The sequence below is a fragment of the Brassica napus genome, chromosome A9 (genome assembly GCF_020379485.1).
Source record: "Brassica napus cultivar Da-Ae chromosome A9, Da-Ae, whole genome shotgun sequence".
NCBI classification, from domain to species: Eukaryota; Viridiplantae; Streptophyta; class Magnoliopsida; order Brassicales; family Brassicaceae; genus Brassica; species Brassica napus.
Window position 1 is genome coordinate 21,227,815 of NC_063442.1, and position 24,320 is coordinate 21,252,134.

Genomic DNA, 24,320 nt, shown 5'->3' on the forward strand with positions numbered 1-24,320 from the left:
CCTTCGCTACTTTTAAAATCTCTCATATTTCCTAAATTTTTCAAGCTCGGTGTTGCGGTTGTAGTGCATTGAAGTTTGAGCTAATGATCTCCCTCAAATGTCGGCACATATTTTGACAGGGATTCATGTGGGCGAGAAAGTCTTATTCCTAAGGATTCAGTTATTCACAAATGACAATATGCATCCGTTCATATTCCAAAAGAGGCAATACCCCCAATAAGAGTATGTTATGCACAGGTTGCCCTCAATCTCCCAAGACCAGTTTGTAGGCATGGTCAGTTTTTTTTGGCTCTCTCACGACTCACAAAGCCTGTGAGAATAAAAATCAACATTATAATAGGACAGTTTCAAGGCTCCTTAAGGTGTACACGTAGGCAAACGTGTGGGACCCACCTTATTTATTTTTTCCGGACCCCGTGGGCTAAATAAATGGGCTTCGTGTTTGTTCATAGCTATTGAATGGGCTTAAGGGTTGCTCCTGCGTTTTGGTAAGAAGAAAGACCGAGCCCTCGGCTTCTTCCAGATCCTTCACCTATGGTCGATTCCTCTTCGGTCTTATCGGATTAACTCGATCTTTATGGCTGTCTTAAGTTCCTCGGACGACGAAACGTCAACCTCTAACGCATCCAGAAGATCCTATATATAGGTTCTTCATGAAATCAGGTATCGCCCTCCTCGCTACTTTTTCCTCCCTTTTTTTCATCCTGTTTCTGAATCCGTTACGATAATGGCTTCATCCCCAACTCCAGTCGTTAACGCCGCTGCCGCCCCCGCCGTCGGCAACCCCACGTTTTACTCTCTTCGTCTCGGAAGATCTGCTTAATCTGTTGTTGGTCGACTCATCCGGTTTTGGGATTCCCGCAACGTCAGCAAGAACGGAGAGTTTATGGGGATAACAATTCTACTCCTCGATGAATTAGTAAGGATTGTTTCTGACCCTGACTTTTTTCTTTTCGGATTGTTGTCATGAAAGACTATTAATCTTCTTTTATTTCTTACAGGACTCGGTGATTCATGGTTTCATTCCAGCTAATCGGGCCAACCATTACCGGTCCTCTTTGAGAACCGGTTCTATTGTCAGATTGGACCGTTTTGACGTGGCAAGGGTGGGTCACACGTATAAGATTACTGAGCATCAGTACGTCATCCGGTTCATTCCTTCAACGCGTGTTGTTGAGGTCCAAACGGATGCCCCTGTGATCAAGATGGACAAGTTTATGGTTAGGCGTTACGAACAGCTTCAAGTGCTTGCGAACACCAGTTTAGAGCTACCAGGTCTTTTTTTTCCTCAGCGAAACTTTGAATTTCATCATAATGTTGGTTGCTAAAGTAATTTTCTGATTCGCAGATGTTGTTGGTGAGATAAAATCTGTGCAGGGGTCCGATCTCAAGAACCAAACAGCCAGAAGCAGGGTTGTTGTCCGCCTATTAATTGAACCGTATGTTGTTTTATACTTCCACTTAAACTTTCGTTATAGTCTCAAATTGTGTAGTCTGTTGGTCCACTTGAACTTTCGTTATAGTCTCAAATTGTGTAGTCTGTTGGTAGGAATTATAACTGTTTGGTTTTGTTTATATGTGTAGTTGAAACGTATTCTTATTGTTTTCATAACAGGAACATGACCGTGTTCATGTCTTTATGGGATGAGGCTGCATCAGCTTTTAGAGGTCTCTTGAAAGCTGGGGATAAATCACAGTCCGTGATGTTGGTGACCACAGTTAATCCTAAACTCTTTGGAGGTAAGAATCATCTGCTTTCTAATCCATATAATGTTTTTATATATTTTCCTCTCAAGTTTATTCTCTGTTCAGGGAATCTGTATCTCAATTCCACACAAGGGACTAGGTTCTTCTTTGACACCAGTATCTCTGAAATAGCAGAGTTTGTTAGCAGGTAAGATAATCAAACTTAAATAGTAGCAAAATCTCAGCACGTTTTAATCATAACAACATGCTATATCCAGCATTGGAGCTACACCACCTCAAGATTATACATGTGTCGACACGCTTGAAAGAGTCAAGAAAAAGGAGCTTGTGTCAATAGGGGATCTCAACACATTCATCTCGAACTCTAACGAACAGGTTGTTGTCTGCCTTTGTTTACTCCAATATATATATTCACTTTTTTCTATACTTTCAATTGACTAAAATATTACTTCTGGGCAGACCCAAGAAGCTGATTTCCTCTGCAAAGCCCAGATTATTGGTGTCATTCAGGAAAATGGGTGGTTCTTTGTGTCCTGCACTGGTTGCCACAAAAAATTGGAAAAACGTGGGACGTCATTGGACTGCAGCAGATGTGCAACTTCTGACGTGACTGGTGTTGTTAGGTAACTTTGTGTAGTCTTTAACATTTGGTTAAGCGGTTTCATGTAAATATCCATTTACCTGTCCATTACTCAACGTAAGGTTCCGCGTTGAGCTTGCTTTTGATGACGGCAAAGATAGCACAACGTTTGTTGTCTTCGATAAGGAGATGAACAAGCTCACCAAACAGGAAGCTGCTGTGCTTGCCCTGGATGAGGTATCTCCATCTTCCCTGGAACCATTTTGGTTTCTGTACGCATTTAGTGTAGGTCAATATAACTTGCGATTACTGGCCGCTTGCTGCAGGTTTCAAACGGTGGAGAGGAGTATCTCCCAAGTTGTCTTGAAGAGCTAGCAGGGAAGGAGTTTGTGTTTCAGATCCGTGTAACACCTTTCAACTTCACTCCCAATCACCGTACCTTCACCGTTGCCACCATCTCTGAAGCTAGCGAGGTTGTCTAATTTAACTTATCACTATATTTACTGACTGGACTCTTTTTTAAAATATCACTTTCATGTATCTCAGACACACTCTGAGAACAGTGGAGTTGACACAGGATTGGAAGCTTCGTCTTCGGGCCCGTCTGTTTTGGGAGTCAAGATTAGTGAAGAACGTGCATCAGGCAATAATCCAGGGAATGAAGGCGCTCAGCAGAGACGCAAGCGTGGCCGTGAGTAATTGGGAAAACATATTCCTACAAACCCGTCATCAGTCTTATTTGTCTTTTTTTTAAAAAAACTTCTACTAGCTCTTTGAAAAAAAAAAAAAAAAAAACTTCTACTAGCTATGATACTCATTATGATCTTTGATCTCTGTCGTTATCGTTTTGATTTCCATGGATATTTTCTTTTTTCTGGATTATTAATGAATCTTTGACGGGTTAAATTTGATTCATAAACCAAAGAGTATTGTTTCTTTAAAAAATTGATTTAATATAAAGAAAATTGGCGGTAAATCAGCCGGAATAGGCTTAGTATGGATACATGAATCCGTTAGTTTGATCAAAGTTATATTTAATCTAGATTGCTACAACATGGTTGCACACTGTTACGGTTACTTACTGCACTAAATAATTAATAAATCTTCACCACTGTTTAAGGTGAGTTTGGTCTCGGATGAAGTAAACAATACTAAAAATGGGTCGAACAGAGGCGTTTATTAGATTTCGAGACGAGGTTACAAAGGTGGAGAAAGTAATGGCAAGCCGGAGCTCGTGAGAGCTTAAACCGAAAAAGTACAAATAGCAGAGAGACGATTGTAAACCCTAATCTTGCCGCTAAGTTTGTGTAGCTAAGTGTCGATGCCTTTCTCCTTTGCTTTCCTCTCCTTTTATAGTCTGTTCGCGATCGACTTAACCTAATCTTCTTTTAATCGATTGGGCCTTGTCGGCCTTTCGGGCCTGGCTGGTGAATGCTCGCCCCGAGCCGCTAAGTCGATCGCGCTCTGTCAGCTCTCCGTTTCGACTAAAAGCAGTCCTTAGCTGAGTCGAAACCCCAAACATCGGCTCCCGAGCCAACGACTATTCAGCTTATCGGATTGGGCCTTTTGTTCGATGGGCTTTGTGGATGGGTTCAATCCATCCCCAACAGTAAGTCCCCCCCCCCCCAGTTCATCGATAGATCGAGTGGTCGATCCTCGATGAATTTGGTGTCTTTAGTTCGGAGGACAAAAGGCTTAATCCGAGCAAATGACTGGAACTGATGTTTTCTCGAAGTGGAAGGTTACGGTTGCTGTCGAGGAATCAAACCGTTGTGATCGTGAGACGAACGCTTTTTGGTTGAGAAAACGAACCGGCGCATGTGTCGATCACGCGTCGTGATCGTGAGACAAATGCTTTCTTGGTCGAGAAAACGAACCGACGCGTTTGTCGATCACGCGCCAATAGGGTTTAGGCCCATTTAGGCCTTATTAGTCGTAATGATTGCGCCTTAATCCCAGCGCTCGCCTTCCCCTATAAATAGCGCACCCCTCCTCGCTTCTTCTCACTTTTCTCCGCAGCGTCAAGGTACTTTCTCTCTCTACCCTCCTTCTCTCTCTTAATCTTTGTTTTAGAACTTCGATTATCGAGATGTCGTCGCCCCAAAGGTTAACTCGGGAGCAAAAGGGGAAAGAAGTAGCACTTGCTCGGGGTTCTTCCGAGGATCCGGAGGATATTCATCGCGAGGCGATGATGGATACTAGGAATATGGATCTGGCGCAACATCTTCTTGTCTCGGAGGCAAGGGAACAATTCCGGGGCGACGACGATGGTCAAGAGGCAGTCGACGTCTCGATCGTTCCGATCAGTTATTATCCGGGGAATATTTTCACCGAGGAGAGTCCATTGGAGGCCTGGCGGGTGCGGCCTTCCGTTGTCGATGGTCAGGACTGGCCGAACGTCGAGAAGACGAAGTCCACCATAGAGTCGGTAGAGGCTATTCTCCGAGATCTCACCGCGTACAGGGTTTCGTTCATAATCCCGAAGGAAAACCAGAGGCCTTGGTCCCCGCCGAGAGGTTATCAATGCGTCTATGAGTCGTACTTCCAGAACGACACAAAGCTGTGGTTCCCGATTCCTCGAATCGTCACGGCTTACGCATTCCGCAGGGGAGTTGCTCTGAGTCAGCTAATGAACGGTTCGCTTCGTCTGATGGTCGTTCTGTCGGTGATCGCAGCCGAAGCGGGGACATCGTTGAGCGTGAGGTCATTCGAGGAATTGACTTCGGTCTCAATTTCTGATGATGGGCTAGTCTCGACGAGAATGCGCCCGAACTACAACTTGGTCACCGGGTATCCGACTAAAACCTCAGATTGGCAGCGTTCGTACTTCTATGTGAAGTCGAATAGGTCGGCGTTCGAGGATCCGCCGAGATCTAGCTGTCGTGTTCTTTGGAATGCGGAGATGGGTATAGCATACTGATTTAATGACGACTGTTGCATCATCTGATATTTTGTGTTTGTCGTTGTTTTTTTTTTTGCAGTTGGTCATCCGAATCTTGCCACCTATCCCGAGGATTGGAGGGAGAGTGCCCGAACCGTCGCGTTGCAGAGGCAGGATCATTGGGAGAACTTTACTCGGGAAAAGATCCACAGATCTATCGATCGAATTGCCAACCGTGAGCTTCTACTTTCCTTCTCTATTTCCGAGAAAATAATCGATAACTTAAAAGTTTCTTTCTTTTGCAGAGGATTGGATCTCGGATTCACTCCCTCACATCAATCAGTCGACGACCAAGAGGTTGTCACTTTTCACTCGAGCCGAACAGAAAGAAATTAACCGAGCCAAATCCATGAAGCAATTGCCAGATCTTAGCCTCATTATGGCCGGGAAGATAGGTGCCAAGAGAGGTGCTTCTGGAAGCAAGGTTGGTCCTTCGGGGTCAGAGGTTGCTGATGTCGTTCCCGTTGCCGCCGAGCAAGCGCTCACTGGCGGCTCTTCCCCAAGAAAAAACTCGAAGAAGAAGAAAAAAGATGCTGGGGCTCGGAAGGAGTCTAATGAGGAGGAGCAAACCGACGCAGGTGGCTCCTCCAAGAAGGGAGGCAAGAAAAGGAAGGCCGGGGATCTGCCTGCAGAAGACGCTCCCAAGAAGAAGAAGACGAAGAAGAAAGACTCCACTTTACCTCGACCATCCTCTGTTTGTGAGGAGGAACTTCAGGCTCTGGTTCCTGAAACTGTCCCCGAGGTTGGAACCTCAGATGATGATGAGAACAAGACCGTCGCGTTACGTCTGCGGAGGCGGGAGGGGCGGACTATCTAAGAAGGGTCTCGTGGAGCCTTGACGGGTGATCAGGGCATCTCGGAGGCTCTGAGGGAATCGCCAATTTCCGTGGGACGGCGAGACCGCTTGATTGACGAGTCTCCTGCTTATATTGCAGAGGGATCCGAGACCCATGTGTCCGGACGTCCCAAGGAAACCCCGGAGGATGGAATTTGGTTCGAGTTTAACCGCGAGCTTCCGTTGGCCTGTTACCCGGAAGATTGCGCTCGCTTGCTGTAGCTGGTCAAGGGCGGTCCCGACCAGCTTCCTCCGGTGGGGGATCTCCTTTTTAAGGATGAGTACCAACACGCCGCTTGCTCGTCTGTAAAAGTAAGTGGTTGTCCGTTCTTCTCCATCACTTCTTTTCTTTAAAAAGGATATTTTGCCTAATTTTTTTTGTTATGCTCCGATCAGAGTCATGGCGATTGGAATGTTCTCGTTGAGAAGTACGACTCAGCGCTGAAACGAGCCAGAGAGCAGGTCCGTGAGGGCGAAGAGGCTAGGAAGAAAACCGAGGAAGCTCTCCGAGCTACAGTACGAGATAAGGCCGATGCAATTACTCGGGAAAAGGCTCTCAGGAAAGCGTTCGACGAGACGAGGACAGCCGACGCAGCTGAGTTGCAAATGTGCAAGGAATCAATGAAGAACCTCGAGTTCGTGCTGGAGAGGTTGGGGAAGGAAAAGGCCGATCTGGAGAAGGTGAGGGCCGCGGAATCGCTGAAGCACACCGAGGAGATGAATAGACTTCGGAAATCTCGCAGGTACGAAGTCACACACGAGAGGATCCGTGTGATGATCGCTATGATTGCCAAAGCCGAAAAATGCTTTCATCGGATTTCTCTTCGTGAAGAGCAAAGGGACAAATATGATGAAGCTCGGTGCCTGCAAGGTCAAGCTTTCGGGACGAGGAGATGTCTCGAGCGAATCAAGGACTCGGGAACTGAAATCCCTCAGGAGATCATCGATACTTTCGCCGAGCAAGAGGAGCATTATAAGCGGGCAGCAACTCGTCTAGAGGTTAAGGAGATTCCAAAGGGAGATCTTCGCCTTTCTCCGCTAGTGTTGGAGTCTCGGTTCTTAATTGACGAGATTTGGCGGCAGATCGATCCGTTCGGGTCGAACGTTGATTTGATCGACTCTGAAGCCGCTAAAGCTCTCCGAACTCCCCGCGCCGATCGAGATCCTCGCTCCGAAGATCGAATGAAGGAACCTGCTCAAACCGCCGGATCTTCTACTCAGTGCGCTAATCAAGACGTTGATCTTGCGAAGCAGACGTCGGCTGGCGCGGTCATTCCGAAGGATGGAGCTGTGCCCACCATCGTTCTGACTGATTCTTCCGCGAAGGCGTCTAAAAATTTGAGTTCGTCGACATCTTCCTCTGAAGATCTTGAGAAGGAAGATGGCGTTTCTGCGGGTCGTCCGGAAGAGGTTCCCGCAGATCTGCCGATCCTAACATTTGGTCGCGTCTCGGGTCCCAGGGAGGGAGATAGCGCGGGCAGCAAGGATCCTCCTGTCGTCGATGGATGAAGCTCGTTGTTTGTTGTAACTTTCTTTCTTTTTTTATCTCGGTCTCGGTTGTCGAAGCCCTTGAACTCCTTTTTCGCGTTGTATTATCGACCCAGTTGGGTCTTGTTGTTCGGTACTCGGGATATTTCCCTTTCCTTTAAAACTCGAATTTTTATTAAGTATTTTTATCTTAAGTGCATCATGAATGAGCATAAATGACTTAATTGAAATTGAAATAATCCTTTGCTCGTTAATTTAATCCCACCAATCTCATTTACGATTAGTCGGAAAAAATAAAGACAAGAATTTTAATAAATTTCCAAGGAAAAGGTATCCGGACGCTACACAGTAATCGAGAGAAATTTGGTCGGCCAACTCGTTATTCTTCGATTTGCGATAAGGTCTGGAAATTTCACCCGTGAGTCGGTCAATGCGGGATGCATCAGTGACGCGGGACTCAATTTTTCCCTTCGTTCGATATCTGATCAGGATACATTCGATTAATCGGGACGAGTGCTCGTGCGCTGCTTACGAATTAAGGGGCTAGCATCGTGTGTTCTGGTTTTTACTCTCGTTATTTTGCTCATGGGAGAAACGAGATGAGTAGAAAGGATTTTTTTTTTTTTGTTGGGGCTGGACCCTGTAGAGGGGATGCCTGCGTACCTCCGTGGAGGATCAAGCCTTTCGTAGTTCGTTTTGGCCCAAGTAAAAGTGACTTGGTAGTCATTTACTTGTACGAGTAAAAGTGACCATAGGGTGCATCTACTCGGGTTTTTTTTTTTTTTGTACGAGTAAAAGGTGACGTAGATCATTTACTCGTTCTTATAAGTTTACTCATTTTATGAGTAGAAGCGACAAAGATGCATCGAGTTCCAAGCTCGTGGGATTGCCTCTCCGTGGGAAGTTTCGAGTCGGTATACACCTGGTTTGACGACTCGAGTGATTTTGTACGGTCCTTCCCAATTCGCGCTGAGTTTTCCGGCGTTGAGCTTTTTTGTGTTCTCGAAGACCTTTCGCATGACTAGATCACCGAGTTCGAGAGGACGCGAGCAGACCTTCTTGTTGTAATAACTTTCGATTTGGTTTAGGTAATTCTGGATCCGAAGAAGGGCTTGGTCGCGTTTCTCTTCGAGTTCATCGAGGGCATCGAGCAGCATCTCTTGGTTAAGCTCGACATACTGGGGCATCTTTGATCGGCGGAGACTTGTTACGTTGACCTCAGCCGGAGCCATTGCTTCCATCCCGTATGCGAGAGAGAAAGGGGTGGATTTAGTCGCTCCTCGGGGGTCGTCCGATGTGACCAGAGGACGCCGTCGAGTTCGTCGGCCCAGTGTCCTTTTTGAGATCGAGACGCTTCTTGATCCCATCGATGATGATCTTATTCGAAGACTCTGCTTGTCCGTTTCCCTGAGGGTACCTTGGTGTCGAGGGGCTTAGTCGGATGTCCCACTTGTTGCAGAAATCTTTGAAATTTCCGGACATAAACTGGGATCCATTGTCAGTCACGATCTCATAAGGTAGGCCGTGACGACAGATAATGTTTTTCCAAACAAAACCGCGAACTTCCTTCTCGGTAACCTGCGCGAAGGCTTCGGCTTCAATCCACTTGGTGAAATAATCGGTTAATACCAACACGAAGCGGCGTTGGCGGGAATTCGGCATTGGTCCGATGATATCCATCCCCCATCGCATGAATGGATACGGAGCTGCGGAGGTTCGCAGTAGCTCGGTTGGGCTGTGGATGCTCGGAGCATGTCATTGGCATTTGTCGCACCGTCGAGCATACGCTTCGCAATCCGTATTCATTGTTGGCCAGAAGAATCCTAAGTTTCGAATTTTTAAGGCTAGTGCTCGGCCTCCGGAGTGGTTGCCACCTGCTCCCTCATGAGTCTCGGCCATCACTAATCGCGTTTGCTCGCCAAACATGCATTTGAGGAGGACCTTGCTAGCGGTTACCCGGTGGAGTTCCTCTTCCATGATGACGTAGTGCGCGCTGCGTCTTTTTAGTCGTCTCGCGGCCCACTTATCAGTTGGAAGCTTGCCGTTGGTGAGATACTGGATGAACTCAGTTCTCCAATCTGGTATCGGCTGATCTTGGTCTGTCATTTCGGAGTCGTCGTCAGTCAGAGATTGGGGCGTTGTTTCGGACTCCGTAGTGACGAAGTTAGCTGCCTCCGTTGAGATATCGATGCTCGGTTTCTCGATCCGATGGATCGGAATAGTCCTTTTGACCTGATCGCGGAGCTTGCTTCCGAGCGCTGCCAATGCATCAGCACACACATTCTCTCCGCGAGGAACCTTCGTGAGTTCGAAGAATTTGAACTCCTTAGCTAGTGATTGGACGACTCGGAGGTAAGCATCCATCCTGTCGTTGCGCGCGTCATAATCGCCGCTGAACTGACTGGCGACAAGCTGCGAGTCACAGTACGCACTGAGTCGCTTAGCTTTGACTGCTTTTGCAAGAAAAAGGCCGGCAATGAGCGATTCGTACTCCGCCTCGTTGTTCAATTCCGGGAAACCAAAGCTGAACGATTGTCGAATGAGTTCCCCCGTTGGTGATTGAAGTTGAACTCCTGCTCCTGAACCTTTGTTTGTCGAGGAACCGTCGACATGCAGAATCCAGGTTGAATCTGAGGTTTCTAGATCTTGAGCAAGTTCCAGAGATAATTCCACGAGGAAATCGGCGAGGACTTGAGCTTTAGCGGCGGTTCTACATTTGTAAGTGATGTCAAGCTCCCCGAGTTCTATCGCTCACTTGGTAAGACGGCCAGCTCTGCTCGTGTTTTGCAAAACAGTTCGGAGCGGCTGGTCGGTAAGAACTTCCACCGAATGTGACTGAAAGTAAGGGCGAAGTTTCCTCGCTGATTCGACGACGGCTAGGGCCATCTTTTCGAGTGTCGGATACCTGGTTTCTGGTCCGGTCATCCTTCTACTCATGTAGAAAACGGGTCTTTGCTCTCCTCGGTCCTCCTTAATTAGTACACTGCTGACTGCTGCGGATGAGACCGCAATGTAGAGGGATAAGACGTTGCCTATGTCTGGCTTTGCCAAGATCGGGGGCGTCATTAGATAGTGCTTGAGCTGATTAAAAGCCTCTTCGCACTTGTCGTCCCAGATGAACTTCTTATTTCCTCGGAGGAGATCGTAAAAGGGGAGGCATTTGTCGGTGGATCGGGAGATAAAACGATTGAGTGCTGCGATTCGGCCGGTTAGTCGTTGGACTTCTCGGCAGTTTCTCGGGCTTGGTAGATCGAGAACAGCTGATATTTGCTTTGGGTTTGCTTCAATTCCCCGCTGCGTCACTATGTAGCCGAGAAATTCTTCGGATGATACGCCAAAAGTGCACTTGGTCGGGTTTAACTTCATCTTGTTTGTGTTAAGAATGTAGAAACACTCCCGTAAGTGCGTCAGGTGGTCGTCTGCTCGGAGTGACTTGACGAGCATATCATTAATATAGACTTCCATTGTGGTACCAAGCTGCTTGGCGAACATACGGTTGACAAGTCGCTGGTACGTCGCTTCGGCATTCTTTAGCCCGAAGGGCATCACTTTATAGCAGTAGGTTCCCCGATCGGTTATGAATGATGTCTTCTCTCGGTCATCCGGATGCATCATAATCTGGTTGTATCCCGAGAAAGCATCCATAAACGTGAGCATTTCATTGCCGGCAGTTGACTCGACCAGTCTGTCGATGTTCGGAAGCGGATAGCTGTCCTTTGGACAGGCTTTGTTGAGGTCGGTAAAGTGAACGCACATACGCCACTTGCCGTTCTTCTTCTTGATGACCACTGGATTGGCGAGCCATTCCGGGTAACAGACTTCCGTTATCGAGCCCGCGCTGAGTAAGCGCTCGACTTCCTCGACGACTGCTTTGGATCTCTCGGGGCCCAATTTTTGTCTCTTTTTTCGAATGGGCTTGATATTTGGATCCACTTTCAACTCGTGAGTCGTGATGGAAGGGTCGATCCAGGATAGTACGCTGCATCTCGTCTGATAAGTAGGCGCCGACTCGTAGCACTTTGCTTGGGTCCGACTCGTCGACCGGGACTTCGAGCACTTCTTCTTTTTGTGGGCAGACCTTACTTATCGGGGGGGGGGGGGGGCAATCCGAGTTGACGAGTGACTGCGAGCGCTGTAATTTGACCGTTGCGATCAAGAGATCTCGTGCGGCTCGCTGATCTCCTCTTACTGTCTTAACCATCCAATCCACTCCCGGGAATTTGACACATTGGTGGTATGTAGATGCAATAGCTCGCATAGAATACAGCCATGGGATACCTAGTATCACGTGATAGGGAGCCTTGGTACTGACCACCGAGAATTTGACCATCCGAGTTACTTCCTCTGCTTGTACTGAGGGACAGATAGTCCCAAGGATTACTTCGGAGGAGCCGTTGAAGCTGGTGAGAGTTCTGGAAGATGGTTTTACGTCTTTTAAGTCAATACCCATTTTTAAGAGAGTTTCGCGAAAAATGATGTCGACCGAGCTGCATGTATCGATTAGCACTTTGGTAACATCATACTTATCGATAGCCAAGACGACGAGAAGGGGATCGTTATGAGGGAGGTTTACTCCGAGTAGGTCCTCTGACGAGAAGGAGATTGGGGGATCGTTCGGAAGCCTCTGTGGCCAACGCTGTGAACTATCCACCAGTCGGCGGTGATCCTTCAAAGACCGTACTGAGTCCCCGCAAGGTGGTGATCCTCCCATAATCACATTGATTTGTGGCCTGACGCTTGCTTGCTTCTTGATGAGGAGAGCTCGGAGATCCTTGCTTTCCTCTGATGGCTCGGCCCTTTTGCGGTCCAGTTTCGTACGTAGATCGTCCATCCGGGCGTTAAGTTGATCGCATAAATCGACGATAGGGTTATCGCCTGTAGATACTGGTGAAGATCCTTGGCTCAGCGCATGCTTGGTTCTTTTGGCGTTGAGTTCGATTCGGAGATCGGAAGGTCCGGGAGTCTCGCTACTCGTTGGAGTGGTCTTTTGCTTGAGGAGCATACGTAAGTCCGACGGGTCGAGAGCTTCCTCGAGGTCACTCTCTTCGTCCGATGAGGGCTCTGGTTGGGCGCGAATAACTTCTATCCTTTGTCTGACCGGGTTGATCTTCGTCAGCTGAGGCGTCGCCATCATCATCCTGACGAGGGGTCTGCTCGGCATCCTTTGGCTTTTGGTCATCTTAACGTGGTTTACCCTGATTTTTTCGCTGATTTTTCCGCTGATTTTTCCTATCTTTATTCCTGCTCCAACTGTTCTCGCTTTTTGGCTTCGGAGGGGGAATCTTGATCTCGCCGCTTTCGAGCGAGGAGAGGAACTGTGCGAAAAGTGTTTTGCACTCTGAAGTGTCGTGGCCTTTGACGCCATGAAGTTTGCACGATTTGGTAAGTCTTGGAGGGGTCCGAGATGAACCCGCCGCGGAATCGACCTGGGCGACCGCGGCCGTCGCCATTGCTCGGGGGGATTCGCTCGGAGGATCTGTTTCTCGATGAAAGGTGTTCCATTTCTTCCCGTTTTCGTCGACGACGTAGAGGAGACCGTTCTTGCGGTTCTTTTGTCACTGGTAGCATGCTGACGAGGTTCGATGTGAGCTGTAGCAGCGTTTTTGGGCACTGATTGCTTCACCGAGTTGTGCTTGCTCATGATGGCTTTGGTGTCCTCCTCCATACGGATGAAGTTGTGGGAACGAGCAACGGAATCTTGCAGTGATGTGGTAGGACATCGGTAGAGATCTTCTCAGAACCTACATTCTACTAGAAGATTGTTCCTAAGGGCATCGACGGCGATGTGATCGGGAATGTTGATTCTCGACACGACCAACTTAAATTGTTCCATGTAGTCGCGAAGACTCTGGTCCTTCGTTTGCTTGAGGTTCCAAAGGCTCGAGGCTGTTGCTTCGCGCTTGGTGAACATGATGTAAGTCTTGAGGAATGCCGAGGAGAGCTCTTTGAAACTGCTAATCGAGTTTTCTTCAAGTCCCGAGAACTAAGTCAGGGCTTGTTCGTTCAGTGTCTCGACAAAAAGTTGGCAATATCCCGCGTCTCTTTCTTCGGGAGCAAGTCTAGCTCTCGCCACTGCGATGTTGAAAGCCGTCAGATGCTTGACGGGATCACCTCCTGGTTTGTACTCTGGGAGACGCAACTTGTCCATTTTCCGGAGTTTGACCTCCGTCAGTTCTTTGGTGAAAGATGTGCGCGATGTTGAAGCGATGACGCTATCAATCTCAGGTACTGCGCTCGTTGCTTGCTGGATTCTCGAGCTCATTTGTTGGAAATTTAGTTTGAGCTCAGCAATCTCTCGGACAGTTGAGGGATCGGACGCTGCCGGAAGAGCATCGGCGACGAGGGTCTCTGCAGGGTCAACTGGGTTCGTCGTTCGTCCGTCCGTCCGCTGTAGTAGGGGGGTTTGTGTTGAAGAGGTGACGACAGAATGGTTGCGAGTTGCCGGTGGGTGCGCTGAGAGCAGCGACGATGGCAGCGAGCTGGTCGTTTGTCGTCTTCTGGACTTCCTCTTGATGAGCGAGTCGAGCCATGACTGAACTCATGAACTCCGACGAGAGAAGGGGAGGAGGCTGAGGAGATGTGAGTTCCGGCTCCTCTGCCGAGGTACCAGGGTTCGTACCTCCGGTGGTCATTTCGGTCTAGAAACGCTGGGTCTGTTCTGCCCCACGGTGGGCGCCAATTGTTTAAGGTGAGTTTGGTCTCGGATGAAGTAAACAATACTAAAAATGGGTCGAACAGAGGCGTTTATTAGATTTCGAGATGAGGTTACAAAGGTGGAGAAAGTAATGGCAAGCCGGAGCTCGTGAGAGCTTAAACCGGAAAAGTATAAATAGCAGAGAGACGATTGTACGGACAATAAACCTTAATCTCGCCGCTAAGTTTGTGTAGCTAAGTGTCGATGCCTTTCTCCTTTGCTTTCCTCTCCTTTTATAGTCTGTTCGCGATCGACTTAACCTAATCTTCTTATAATCGATTGGGCCTTGTCGGCCTTTCGGGCCTGGCTGGTGAATGCTCGCCCCGAGCCGCTAAGTCGATCGCGCTCTGTCTGCTCTCCGTTTCGACTAAAAGCAGTCCTTAGCTGAGTCGAAACCCCAAACATCGGCTCCCGAGCCAACTACTATTCAGCTTATCGGATTGGGCCTTTTGTTCGATGAGCTTTGTGGATGGGTTCAATCCATCCCCAACAACCACTAATATTATAGGTATAAGTATTTCTATCAGCATGTAAAGTAAACACTCCCATTACGTTGAAAAGGTCCACACAACATTTCCAAAACTTTCATGCAAAAAAAAATTTACGACTCATTATATTAACTTTTTCCTTTCGAATAATTAACCAACACTCAGATTAGGCCTTTTCATTTGGACCTGGAAAACCGACCCAGCACTGACCCCCAAGAATCCAACCTGGAACCGAAACTAAAATTATCAAATACTTTTGGTTCAATTTTCTTTTTCACAGCAGAACTAGACCTGGAAATACCGAACCGAATAGACATAGACCCCGAAAAATCAATCTTAATAGATCCAACCTAGAAAAAACAGTTATGTACCCGATTTAAATACATGTGTATCCAAAACTGTAATTTTAAAGAAATAAGAGGCTTTCAAATTTTAATTATAATGTTGATTCAACTTCTCCTCTTCTTCATCTTCTTCTTCTATGCCTCAAAACTCTTTAAATTTTTAATCTTTATCTCCCAATCGATCCGTATACTTCCGTTCATCTTCGTCATAAATCCCACAATAAAATCTAAATTCATTTCAAACAATTCAAACCTCAACTTTCCATCTCCCGTATCTGACAATGAAACCGTCAGTTGAACTGAAACTATATAAATTAGAGAATTATAAGAGGAAGATCAATCTACTGATCCCGTTTCTGATATCTTCCTTCCTCAAACTTTCGAAATGGCTTCCTCTGCTACTATCGATTCTCAACAACCTCTTCCTCACTCCCCCTGGGTAAATCTTCTCAATCTATCCATGCCCGCCTGCTCCGTTTTTGGGACTCCTCAAATTTCAGCAACCCCGGTGAATTCAAGGGAATCACTTTGCTTTTCCTTGATGAGAAGGTATACTAATCTTCCTAACAAGCTTTGTACATCGATATCGGTTTTGTTAAACTTTAGAAGTGCTTGAGTTTAACTCATCATAAAATTCTGTAGGATTCTATGATCAACGGCATCATTCCTGCTGAACAGGCCAATCACTACCGTCGATCCTTACAAGAAGGTGACATCTACAGAGTTGCCCACTTTGAAGTTGGAATATGCCCACATATGTACAAGAGTACAGAGCATACCTTCCTAATCCGATTCCTCGAAGAAACAACTATTGATCCAGTCATCAACAATTGTCCTCATATCAGCCCACAAAAATTCATGGTTCGCAACTATGAACAACTCCAGATCCTTGCCAACACCAATTTAGAACTCTCTGGTATGTTTCCAACAAATTTCCTAATTAACTCTTCTAACATTCCTTCTGAATATATTATAAACTAAAAACTAAACAACTTAAGCTTTTCATCTAATTTCAGATGTTGTTGGTCAAATCCAAACGGTGAAAGGTTATGACCTTAAGAACGTTGAATCCAAAGATCACAATTTCAAAAACCCTTCAACAACAGCAAGAGCTACTCGAACTCTTACTATCAAAATCCACCACCCCAAACTCAGGAAAGCAAGATCGAAGAAATGCTTGATCGAGTACTGTTGGGACAACAACAAATCATCGTGGATTTCAACGGTAAGATAGACTCTGCCTACAACAATCTGAACACCAAAATCGAGACCTTAGGGACTCAGGTGAGAAAACTTGAAACCCAAGTAATTTAGACGGGCGAGACTATTAAGAGGCAAGAAGCTTTCGCTAGAGAGGCAGGAGCCGACAAAGGAAAACACCACGTAAATGCCATCATATATGATGATTTCTGGCAAGTGGTGAGAAATGAAAACCTTGAGGAAGGAGATTTCGAAGTCGAAAGCTCCATGAGTCTCGGCGGATCCCAATGGTGTCGACCGATGTCGATGAACTCACATCGATCGACAGACCATGATGAAGATCGATGGACGGATTACTCCAGTCATCGATCGATGTCGTCTACCAATTCGACTGAATGCAATGCGGTTCGAATTCTAACTCCCGAAGAATTCGCAGCTAAGCATCTTCACCCACCCTCCCCTTTCTACGAAAAAATCGATCGACGGTTAACTCAACCATCGATCGACAGAGTGAGTCCAACGTCGATCGTCACAACACACCTCCCATCGTGCCTGTCGACATACCGAGTGCGGTTACCCTCAATCGATAATGATTACATCAATGCACTCAGACCACCACCTAAACCATTAGCAAACCCACCTGAACCAAAACCCAGCCCTTTAAATAGTTCAACAGAACCTGTTCAAGAAGAACAAGAATCTGAAGGTTAAGGTTAAGGAAAAGAAAGGAGAAGATTCCTAAAAACCTTAAGAGGGAAGCTAACGATAAGGAGATGGATGGTTTCACTAAACGAGTCCTCAGAATCCCAATCGAAAAACCTTTTGATGAAGCTTACTTCACACACCGGTTGTGGATGTTCTTCAGAGAAACAAAGGTAACTGAGGAGGACATTATGAGAATGTTTCATCAAGTCAGAGGAAAGATGAAACACAGGATCATATTGATGAAGAAGAGTGATCCTGGGAAGTTTGCAATACCATGCATAGTCAAGGGTGTTGAATTTCTCCATTCAATGTGTGACACAGGAGCATCGGTTAGTATCCTCCCTAGGATCATGGCAGACACGCTTGGTTTGACCATCGAACCCTCAACAAAATCCTTCACCTTCGTGGATCTTTCAGAGAAACGATCCGGAGGCATCATAAGAGATCTGGAGGTACTGATTGGTAATACCCTTGTCCCTGTAGATTTTCATGTCTTAGACATCGAGCTTAACTGGAACTCTTCACTTCTGCTTGGAAGATCTTTCCTAGCTACCGTAGGAGCTGTATGTGACATGAACAAAAACAAATTGTGTCTAACGCTCATAGACCCAAACATCCACTACGATCCCATCTGACCTAAGAGAAAGGTAATTAATTCTGTGGATTATGGGAAAGAACTTGGCTTCATTGGGGCATGCCATTGTGGAGGAGAGTATGAATCGGAGTACGAAACAGAGTACTCGGAATCGATAGACACCCCAACCTTTCCATCGATCGATTCCAATGTGTCAATGGTGACCGATGACCACAACAACACGACACTCGACGTAATGCACCCACTTGACCATTTCGCTTCACCTAATCATTGTTACCAACATCTTGCCTTCCAAGCTCCAACCAGGAGAGAACATGATGATTATTCCATAGGCAGTTGGGCAGACAGTGGTTTCCATGAAAGTTTTGCAGTAGACACTGTAATTACTTCACCTCATGAGGAACATACCGAGGAATACGATGAGGATTACTGGAAAGAACGTGCAATAGAAATGTCTTTGCAGGATGAAAGACTTGAAACACATAAGTTCACCAACACGTTTCCAACATCGTTCGACGCTGTGCACTCCACATCGGTCGATACCCACCCTCGTCCAGCAAAACAACCGCTCACATCGATCGACACACCAAAAGTAACATCGATCGATATTCGCGCCGCAGCGAAAATTCAGGAGCAGGAGAATATTCCCTCCCTAACTAGGTTTCTGGATACCTATATAAATCGTTTTGCACCCCCGAAACCACTTACACACATTAGAGCAAACACACAAGCAAATAAGATGAACACTCTTCCTTCTACATCAACAAAAAAATCCATGAAGAGCAATCATCTCAAGAACACAAGTTCTGCAGAAACTACTCTGCCATCGATCGATGTAACTGTATCTACATCGATCGATACTACTCTAAACCCTAATCTCTCTATTTCTAAAAAGAAAAATTATGCAAACATTGATTACGGTTTTCTAACACCTGATGAATTTGGTATTTTCAGGGACACAGATGGCAACGCACGTGCAATGGATGGAAGGATTTTACAAGTGTCCAGAGAGGACATAGCAGACATCCTTCAAGTAGCCAATGGACCTGACAACCTGTTCTCACAGCAACGTGACACTCCAGACGTCATTCTAACAGATCCTAACAACCACGCAGGAGTCACCACAACAGAGATCAACATAGATCTATCACGCCAACCAAAAGGGCAAGCATGGATCGACGGTATAACAGAGACATCGATCGCCAGGGTAACACCAACGTCGATCAATATATATGATCCGACGTCGATCGACAAACGTTATGAATGTGGGAGCCGCACTTTTGACATGTATGGAGCCAGAAAGTTCACTTGGGAATAAAGGGACGAATATGGAGTCTACAGAGATGAGCGTGGACACGCACGAAGCGCAGCTGGTGAGATGATACCTGTCACAAAGGACAACATCGGGAAAATACTGGAAAGAGCATCTCTTTTTGAAGAGAGCCACATCTGTCTTCCAGAACATGCCACTTCCTTCACACTCACAAGACTGGCACCAGAACTCTACACCAAAGAAGAAATCGATGAAATGGTGTTTGGTATTTGTGGAGCTCAGGAGAAACTGGGAGAGGAGCTCAAAACACTGGTAGATGAAACACATCAGCCTTTGGATATAGGCTACAATGAGCTTTTCAGATGTATGGCAGAAATGAGGACATAAATTGAAAGTTTACGTCAGCAACTTGAGAAGGAAGCTACGACCTCAGCATCGATCGACGCACCACGTGCAACATCGATCGACGTCAGTCTTCCTACAGCTAAGATCCTTGCAGAACCGCGATGTTCAACACAACACAGGGATGAATGGGAAGTCTCATACATCGACACGAGGATAAACGACGTTTACTGCCCTCTCAACAACAACGTGGACTGGCTAAGCACTAAAATCGAGCTACTACAGCAAGATCTGGACACCATTCGCAAGAAGGACCAACATCCAGCCACATCGATCGACATGTGCACCTTCACATCGCTCGACGCCAAAGTCTCAGCAATGAATGAGAGGCTGAGGACTTACGAGGATATGCATGACCGCTTTATATCACCAGTCATGATAGATTTAAACAAATTGTCTAGTCAATTACTTGATGCCCAAAAGGATATTGAGAACATTACTAATCAAAGTTTTTTGCAGGTAAAATCAGCATCGATCGACAGGCTAAGAGGACCCTGGATTGATGGCAAGAAGCCTGCGGAGTTACTTCCTTACACAGCAGCAGAGGTTGACAAGATCACATCCAAGATCTACACTGCTCTAGACACCATGGAGGAACGACTTGACAAACGCTGCAATGACATCTACTTTCCATTCGACAACAAAATCAGTGGACTAGACAACCACGCAGAATGGCTACAGAAAGAAGTCAAGGCCATTCAGAGGCAACTCGCAGCTCAACATCAGATATCAGCATTGATCGACAGAACAACAGCAAAATCGATTGACGGCAACTCACCGAGATCGACCAACGAACACATAATCGCATCGATCGACGCCGAGTCTATACCAATCGGCGAGCAGCTGATACATAAGACAGTGGAGTCAATGCAAAAGGAACTGACAGATCTTTCAGCATACGCCTATGACAACATAGGCTGGCACCAGGTCAGCATTGACAACATTCAAGAAAGGCTACAGAACATCTCCAATGTACTTGGGAAGATGGATGACAAATGGACAAGAAATGATGAGGCCACAAGAAGTTTCATTGCATCTTGGTCCAGAATGCACAGAGATGACGTGGATGCTTGCTTTCCAACAAGCAGCTGCTTCTCCACCCAATAGCCAATCACTACCACAGTCAAGCTAAATGACTATAACCAAGCGCTGAGTGGGAGGCAACCCACTATTAGGTATTTTACTTTGGTTTTATTAGCTAGCATTTAATTTCTTTCGTTTTATCTCTTTCAGATTTAGGAGAACCGAGTAGGAGGACTTGATATCGACCGACGACGAGACGTCGACATCGTTCGACATAGGCAACCACACGACGTTCGATGTAACACTTACCCATCGATCGATATTTAATCCGGTCAGATGTATCTTACCTACTTGTTACATTTCGTACATCATACACTTTTCATCATAACTCCGGCTGAGTTACACTGGGACAGTGTAATTTAAGTCTGGGGGGAGATTTACTGATATAATTTATTTTATTCTTACGTAAGAAGGAATTTCAAATAAATTATGCTTAGCTATCGAAAATAGGGACTATAATCTTATATTGGTTTAAACATGAATATCTAACCAATCTTTAGAACATTTTAGATTTACTGATTGCAGATAACACTAAAGATGCTAAAGCAGATCAACCTATCAACTACACACTTGCCTTGAACCGTATGAAGTAACCAAAGCTGATTTCCAACACTAAACCTGACATAACCGCTTGTCTTGGGGCTTGGTATACATGGGATCGGATTCTTCAGATAGGTCTGAAAGGTAACGCCTGGTTTAGATTATTTATCACATTTTATCTCTCTAGATTTCGACCCTAGATTAGTTATAGAGTATATCCATTTATATTAAAAAAATAATAATAATAATAATAATAATAATAATAATAAAAAAATAAGTAAGATCTATTGTTTAATTAGGATGAGTCTGAATAGGACTTGGTGGCTAAAACCATTAAGGCTTGATTCATAAAGACTCAAATAAAAGAGTTCGAAACGGGACTTGGAGGCGGCAATCTTCAAGGCTCGCTTTCGCAAAGAACTCTTGGATATAGGTCAAAAAGAAGTGAACAGAACTTGGTGGCAACCACCATTAAGTTTTGATTCATGGAAGCCTGTCCAATCTTGGTCACTGATCCTGCAATGGAAGCAGACTTTGACTCAAGAGAGAAATTTAGAGAGAGAGAAACTAGGAACTAACTTTTACCTGCAGCTCTAGATACCTGTCTGAAATCCTTGCATCCTGTGATCGATACTCCCAAGGTAAAGCATTCACTTTATATTTATGCTAAGAAATGAAATCAGTAGAGGGGATGTCAGACGTGAATTGATGAGTTGTGTTATGTTAGAAATGGTTGCTAAGCTAGGATATTTCATAGTGTGCTTCTGTGATTAGGACTTTTTAAATGTGGTTGCAAAATTGTTGAGGAAAGATTTCTACGGTTTTAAAATCTTAAGTTCCCAAATATTTTCAAACCTCTTTCAGAGAGACTGCCTGTATGTTTTGCTTGAGGACAACCAAAAGGGTAAGTCTGAGGGAGTTGATATACCTTGGATTTGACCCATTTTTATTCATGGTATATTATTATTTTAATATATATATATATATCTATGTTTTCTACTCTTCTAGGTATGTTTTCAGGTTCAGGTGCATTTCGGAGTAAAGCTACGACTTTGGAGCATTTTGGAGCATAAAGGACATTTCACCCGAGCTGACCACTTAGAGGTCGACGAGAGGAAGAATAATCGATCGATGCGTATCAGTGCTGACGATCGATATCAGGAAATGCCTCGACAGATGAAGATTAATATCGATCGATGTACACAAGTACCGTCGATCGATGTCGAGACACCAGACGCGACATTTTGGATTCAGCAGACTTAAAGACCAAGGCCAAGCCAAATTACCAAAATGCCCTGACGAGTTTTTAACCTAGTAGAATATATACTGCCTTAGTGTTTGACGGCAGGGAGAGCTTTTCTTTTTCTAGACCTAGTTTTGTTACAAGTTTCATTTGGAGAGAAGATCACTTGTGATTGGAACTCCTTGTTCATTTTCTTATCATATATTCTATGAGTTTCTATTTATCTATTGACATGAATTGCTTTGCTATGCCTGAGTAGTTCAACTGTTAGATCCATGGTTTAGATAGGTTTGTGGGATTAGCCCCAAACTATAGATCTGCCTTGTTGTGATATTCATGATAGATTTGTATTCATTGCTTGTTTTAGCCTAGCTAACTAGAACTTGATCATAGGATTGCATATTCAAGCACCCTTGTTATCCCATCCTGAAATATATCTATCATATTAGGATTGCTAGAGAGGGCTAACCGCCAATTTAGAATCTTAGTAGGGCATTTCATACTCGCGCATAGGCCTGGCTAGAACCCGTCGGTCGATGTCCTCAACTGACAATCGATCGATGTTGGCAAAAGTGTATCGGTCGACGTCTTCATAGACTATCGATCGACACTCTCTTGTGTCTACATCTAACCGGTGAGACACAAGATCTAGTCTGTTAACCAGTGGTACATGCGACAGCTGATCACTGAGTTAAGCGAATGAGCTCTAATATATCATGCATGCAACAGTTAGGCATCTATAGGAATTATAATCTCCAACACCTGAATAGTGGCCCTGCATCTAATATCATTTCCAACCTAAGTTCCATTTATCATTTACTCGCTAGTTACTATTGCTATTTTATCTAAAACATTACGACCTTTAGAATTAATAAACACTAGATTTAATTGTTCCCTAGCTCCTTGTGGATTCGATCCCTAAGTACTACATCTGAACCTCTTTTGATGAGAGTAACACTCCTTAGGGTAATTTGAGTGGTATCACATATCTTCCTCGTAAAATCATCGTAAAAGAAAACACGGGCCTTGGTATTTCCTCGAAAAGACCTCGTAAAGAAAAACACGGGCCTTGCTAATTCCTCGTAAATTTACGTGGGCTTTACGACGAAACATAAAAAAGAAAACCCGGGCTTTGCTAATTCCTCGTAAATTTACGAGGGTTTTACGACAAAATATAAGTCTCTATATATACTCTAACCAAATCACTTCTCATTTCGTAGTCATTTCCTCTCCTACTCATAGCAAGGTACTCCTCTCTACTTCCTCTCTAATTTAGCTTAGGTGGTTAGTTTAATAATTAGTGTTGATTAGGTGGTTAGTGTAGGTAATTTGTAGATAGGTTTATGGAATTTGTTGATAATATAGGATGATGATTTTTAAATGTTAATTAATAATCTATTTATATGTTTTATATGGCTAATAATGACAATTAATCATTTTTTTCAGATGGTTCGAAAGAACAAGCTTACACCGCATTACAGAGAGATGTTTGGTGAGCCTGGTAGTCGTACAGGCGCATCATCTTCTTCAACTCCTGATTCTTCGTTTCCGGAGACTGTCCCCGACTCTCAGTCTTATCAGTGAGTCTCTCAGTCGCCTTCATTTGGTGCACCACTGGTTCCTCCGTATGTTCCTCCACCGGTTCCTCCGTATGTTCCGCCACCGGTTCCTCGGTTTGATACGCCACCCACACATCATGATCATGTTCCAGAGGAGGCACCTCCACCGATGGCGGCCGAGATTCATCCCGATTTGTTTGTGCCGCCGAGTGCTCCTTATGCTATTTACACCGTCGAGGACCTTCTCGCTCAGCTAGGCAGAAAAGGTTTACCTGCCTTAGTCCCCGACTGACCGGATGGAACTTTGTGGTATGTTACATTTTTATTGTGCAGTTTTTTTATAACAAAAATAAGTAATTTTAATACTTTTTTTGTTTTTTTCAGGTTTGGGGTTGACGGTTCTGTCGATCGGAACGTAACCGAGGTGATCGAAGGCTACTTTTCTGACGCTCATCCGAACTGGAAATTGACGCCGGACAACGTCAGAAAGACGTGGTTCAAAATGTTCACCGTAAGTTACTATTAATTAATTATATAGACTTTATTTTTTATTATTACGACTTTTTATTTTTTTTAAACTAATTATTAATCTAATTTTTCTTTTTACAGAAAAATATCATTGGTCGATAGGGGTGAACGAGAG

At 45.2% G+C, this 24,320-nt stretch overlaps 2 protein-coding genes across 3 annotated transcripts; both read left to right on the plus strand.

Moving 5' to 3' along the window:
* Positions 1-424: 424 nt before the first annotated feature.
* LOC125575302 lies at positions 425-3,038 on the plus strand. 2 transcript variants are annotated; one of them, XM_048740232.1, is made up of 11 exons: positions 425-663; positions 750-919; positions 1,002-1,275; positions 1,349-1,439; positions 1,616-1,740; positions 1,813-1,894; positions 1,965-2,082; positions 2,167-2,330; positions 2,410-2,524; positions 2,614-2,760; positions 2,834-3,038. In XM_048740232.1, the coding sequence occupies exons 2-11, from the start codon at positions 887-889 to the stop codon at positions 2,984-2,986; spliced, it is 1,302 nt and encodes a 433-aa protein (XP_048596189.1). In that variant the 5' UTR covers positions 425-663; positions 750-886; the 3' UTR covers positions 2,987-3,038. The 2 variants fall into 2 exon arrangements, with proteins under 2 accessions (XP_048596189.1, XP_048596190.1); XM_048740233.1 differs by lacking the exon at positions 425-663 and having other exon boundaries at positions 705-919.
* A 1,338-nt stretch (positions 3,039-4,376) lies between these two features.
* LOC125578136 (meiosis-specific protein ASY2-like) lies at positions 4,377-7,572 on the plus strand. Its single transcript, XM_048740435.1, has 5 exons — positions 4,377-5,193; positions 5,269-5,403; positions 5,474-5,970; positions 6,286-6,375; positions 6,460-7,572. Exons 1-5 carry the CDS (start codon positions 4,377-4,379, stop codon positions 7,570-7,572), a joined length of 2,652 nt encoding a protein of 883 aa, XP_048596392.1.
* The last annotated feature ends 16,748 nt before the right edge of the window (positions 7,573-24,320 follow it).

Bases quoted from the DNA above. Each gene is read 5' to 3' on its own strand.
- LOC125575302 (XM_048740232.1), top strand. From the start codon at position 887: ATGGGGATAACAATTCTACTCCTCGATGAATTA. The intron at 1,440-1,615 runs GTATGTTGTTTT...TTTTCATAACAG, and splicing joins GTCCGCCTATTAATTGAACC to GAACATGACCGTGTTCATGT. The intron at 2,083-2,166 runs GTTGTTGTCTGC...ACTTCTGGGCAG, and splicing joins TCTCGAACTCTAACGAACAG to ACCCAAGAAGCTGATTTCCT.
- LOC125578136 (XM_048740435.1), top strand. From the start codon at position 4,377: ATGTCGTCGCCCCAAAGGTTAACTCGGGAGCAAAAGGGGAAAGAAGTA. The intron at 5,194-5,268 runs GTATAGCATACT...TTTTTTTTGCAG, and splicing joins TCTTTGGAATGCGGAGATGG to TTGGTCATCCGAATCTTGCC. The intron at 5,404-5,473 runs GTGAGCTTCTAC...TTTCTTTTGCAG, and splicing joins TATCGATCGAATTGCCAACC to AGGATTGGATCTCGGATTCA.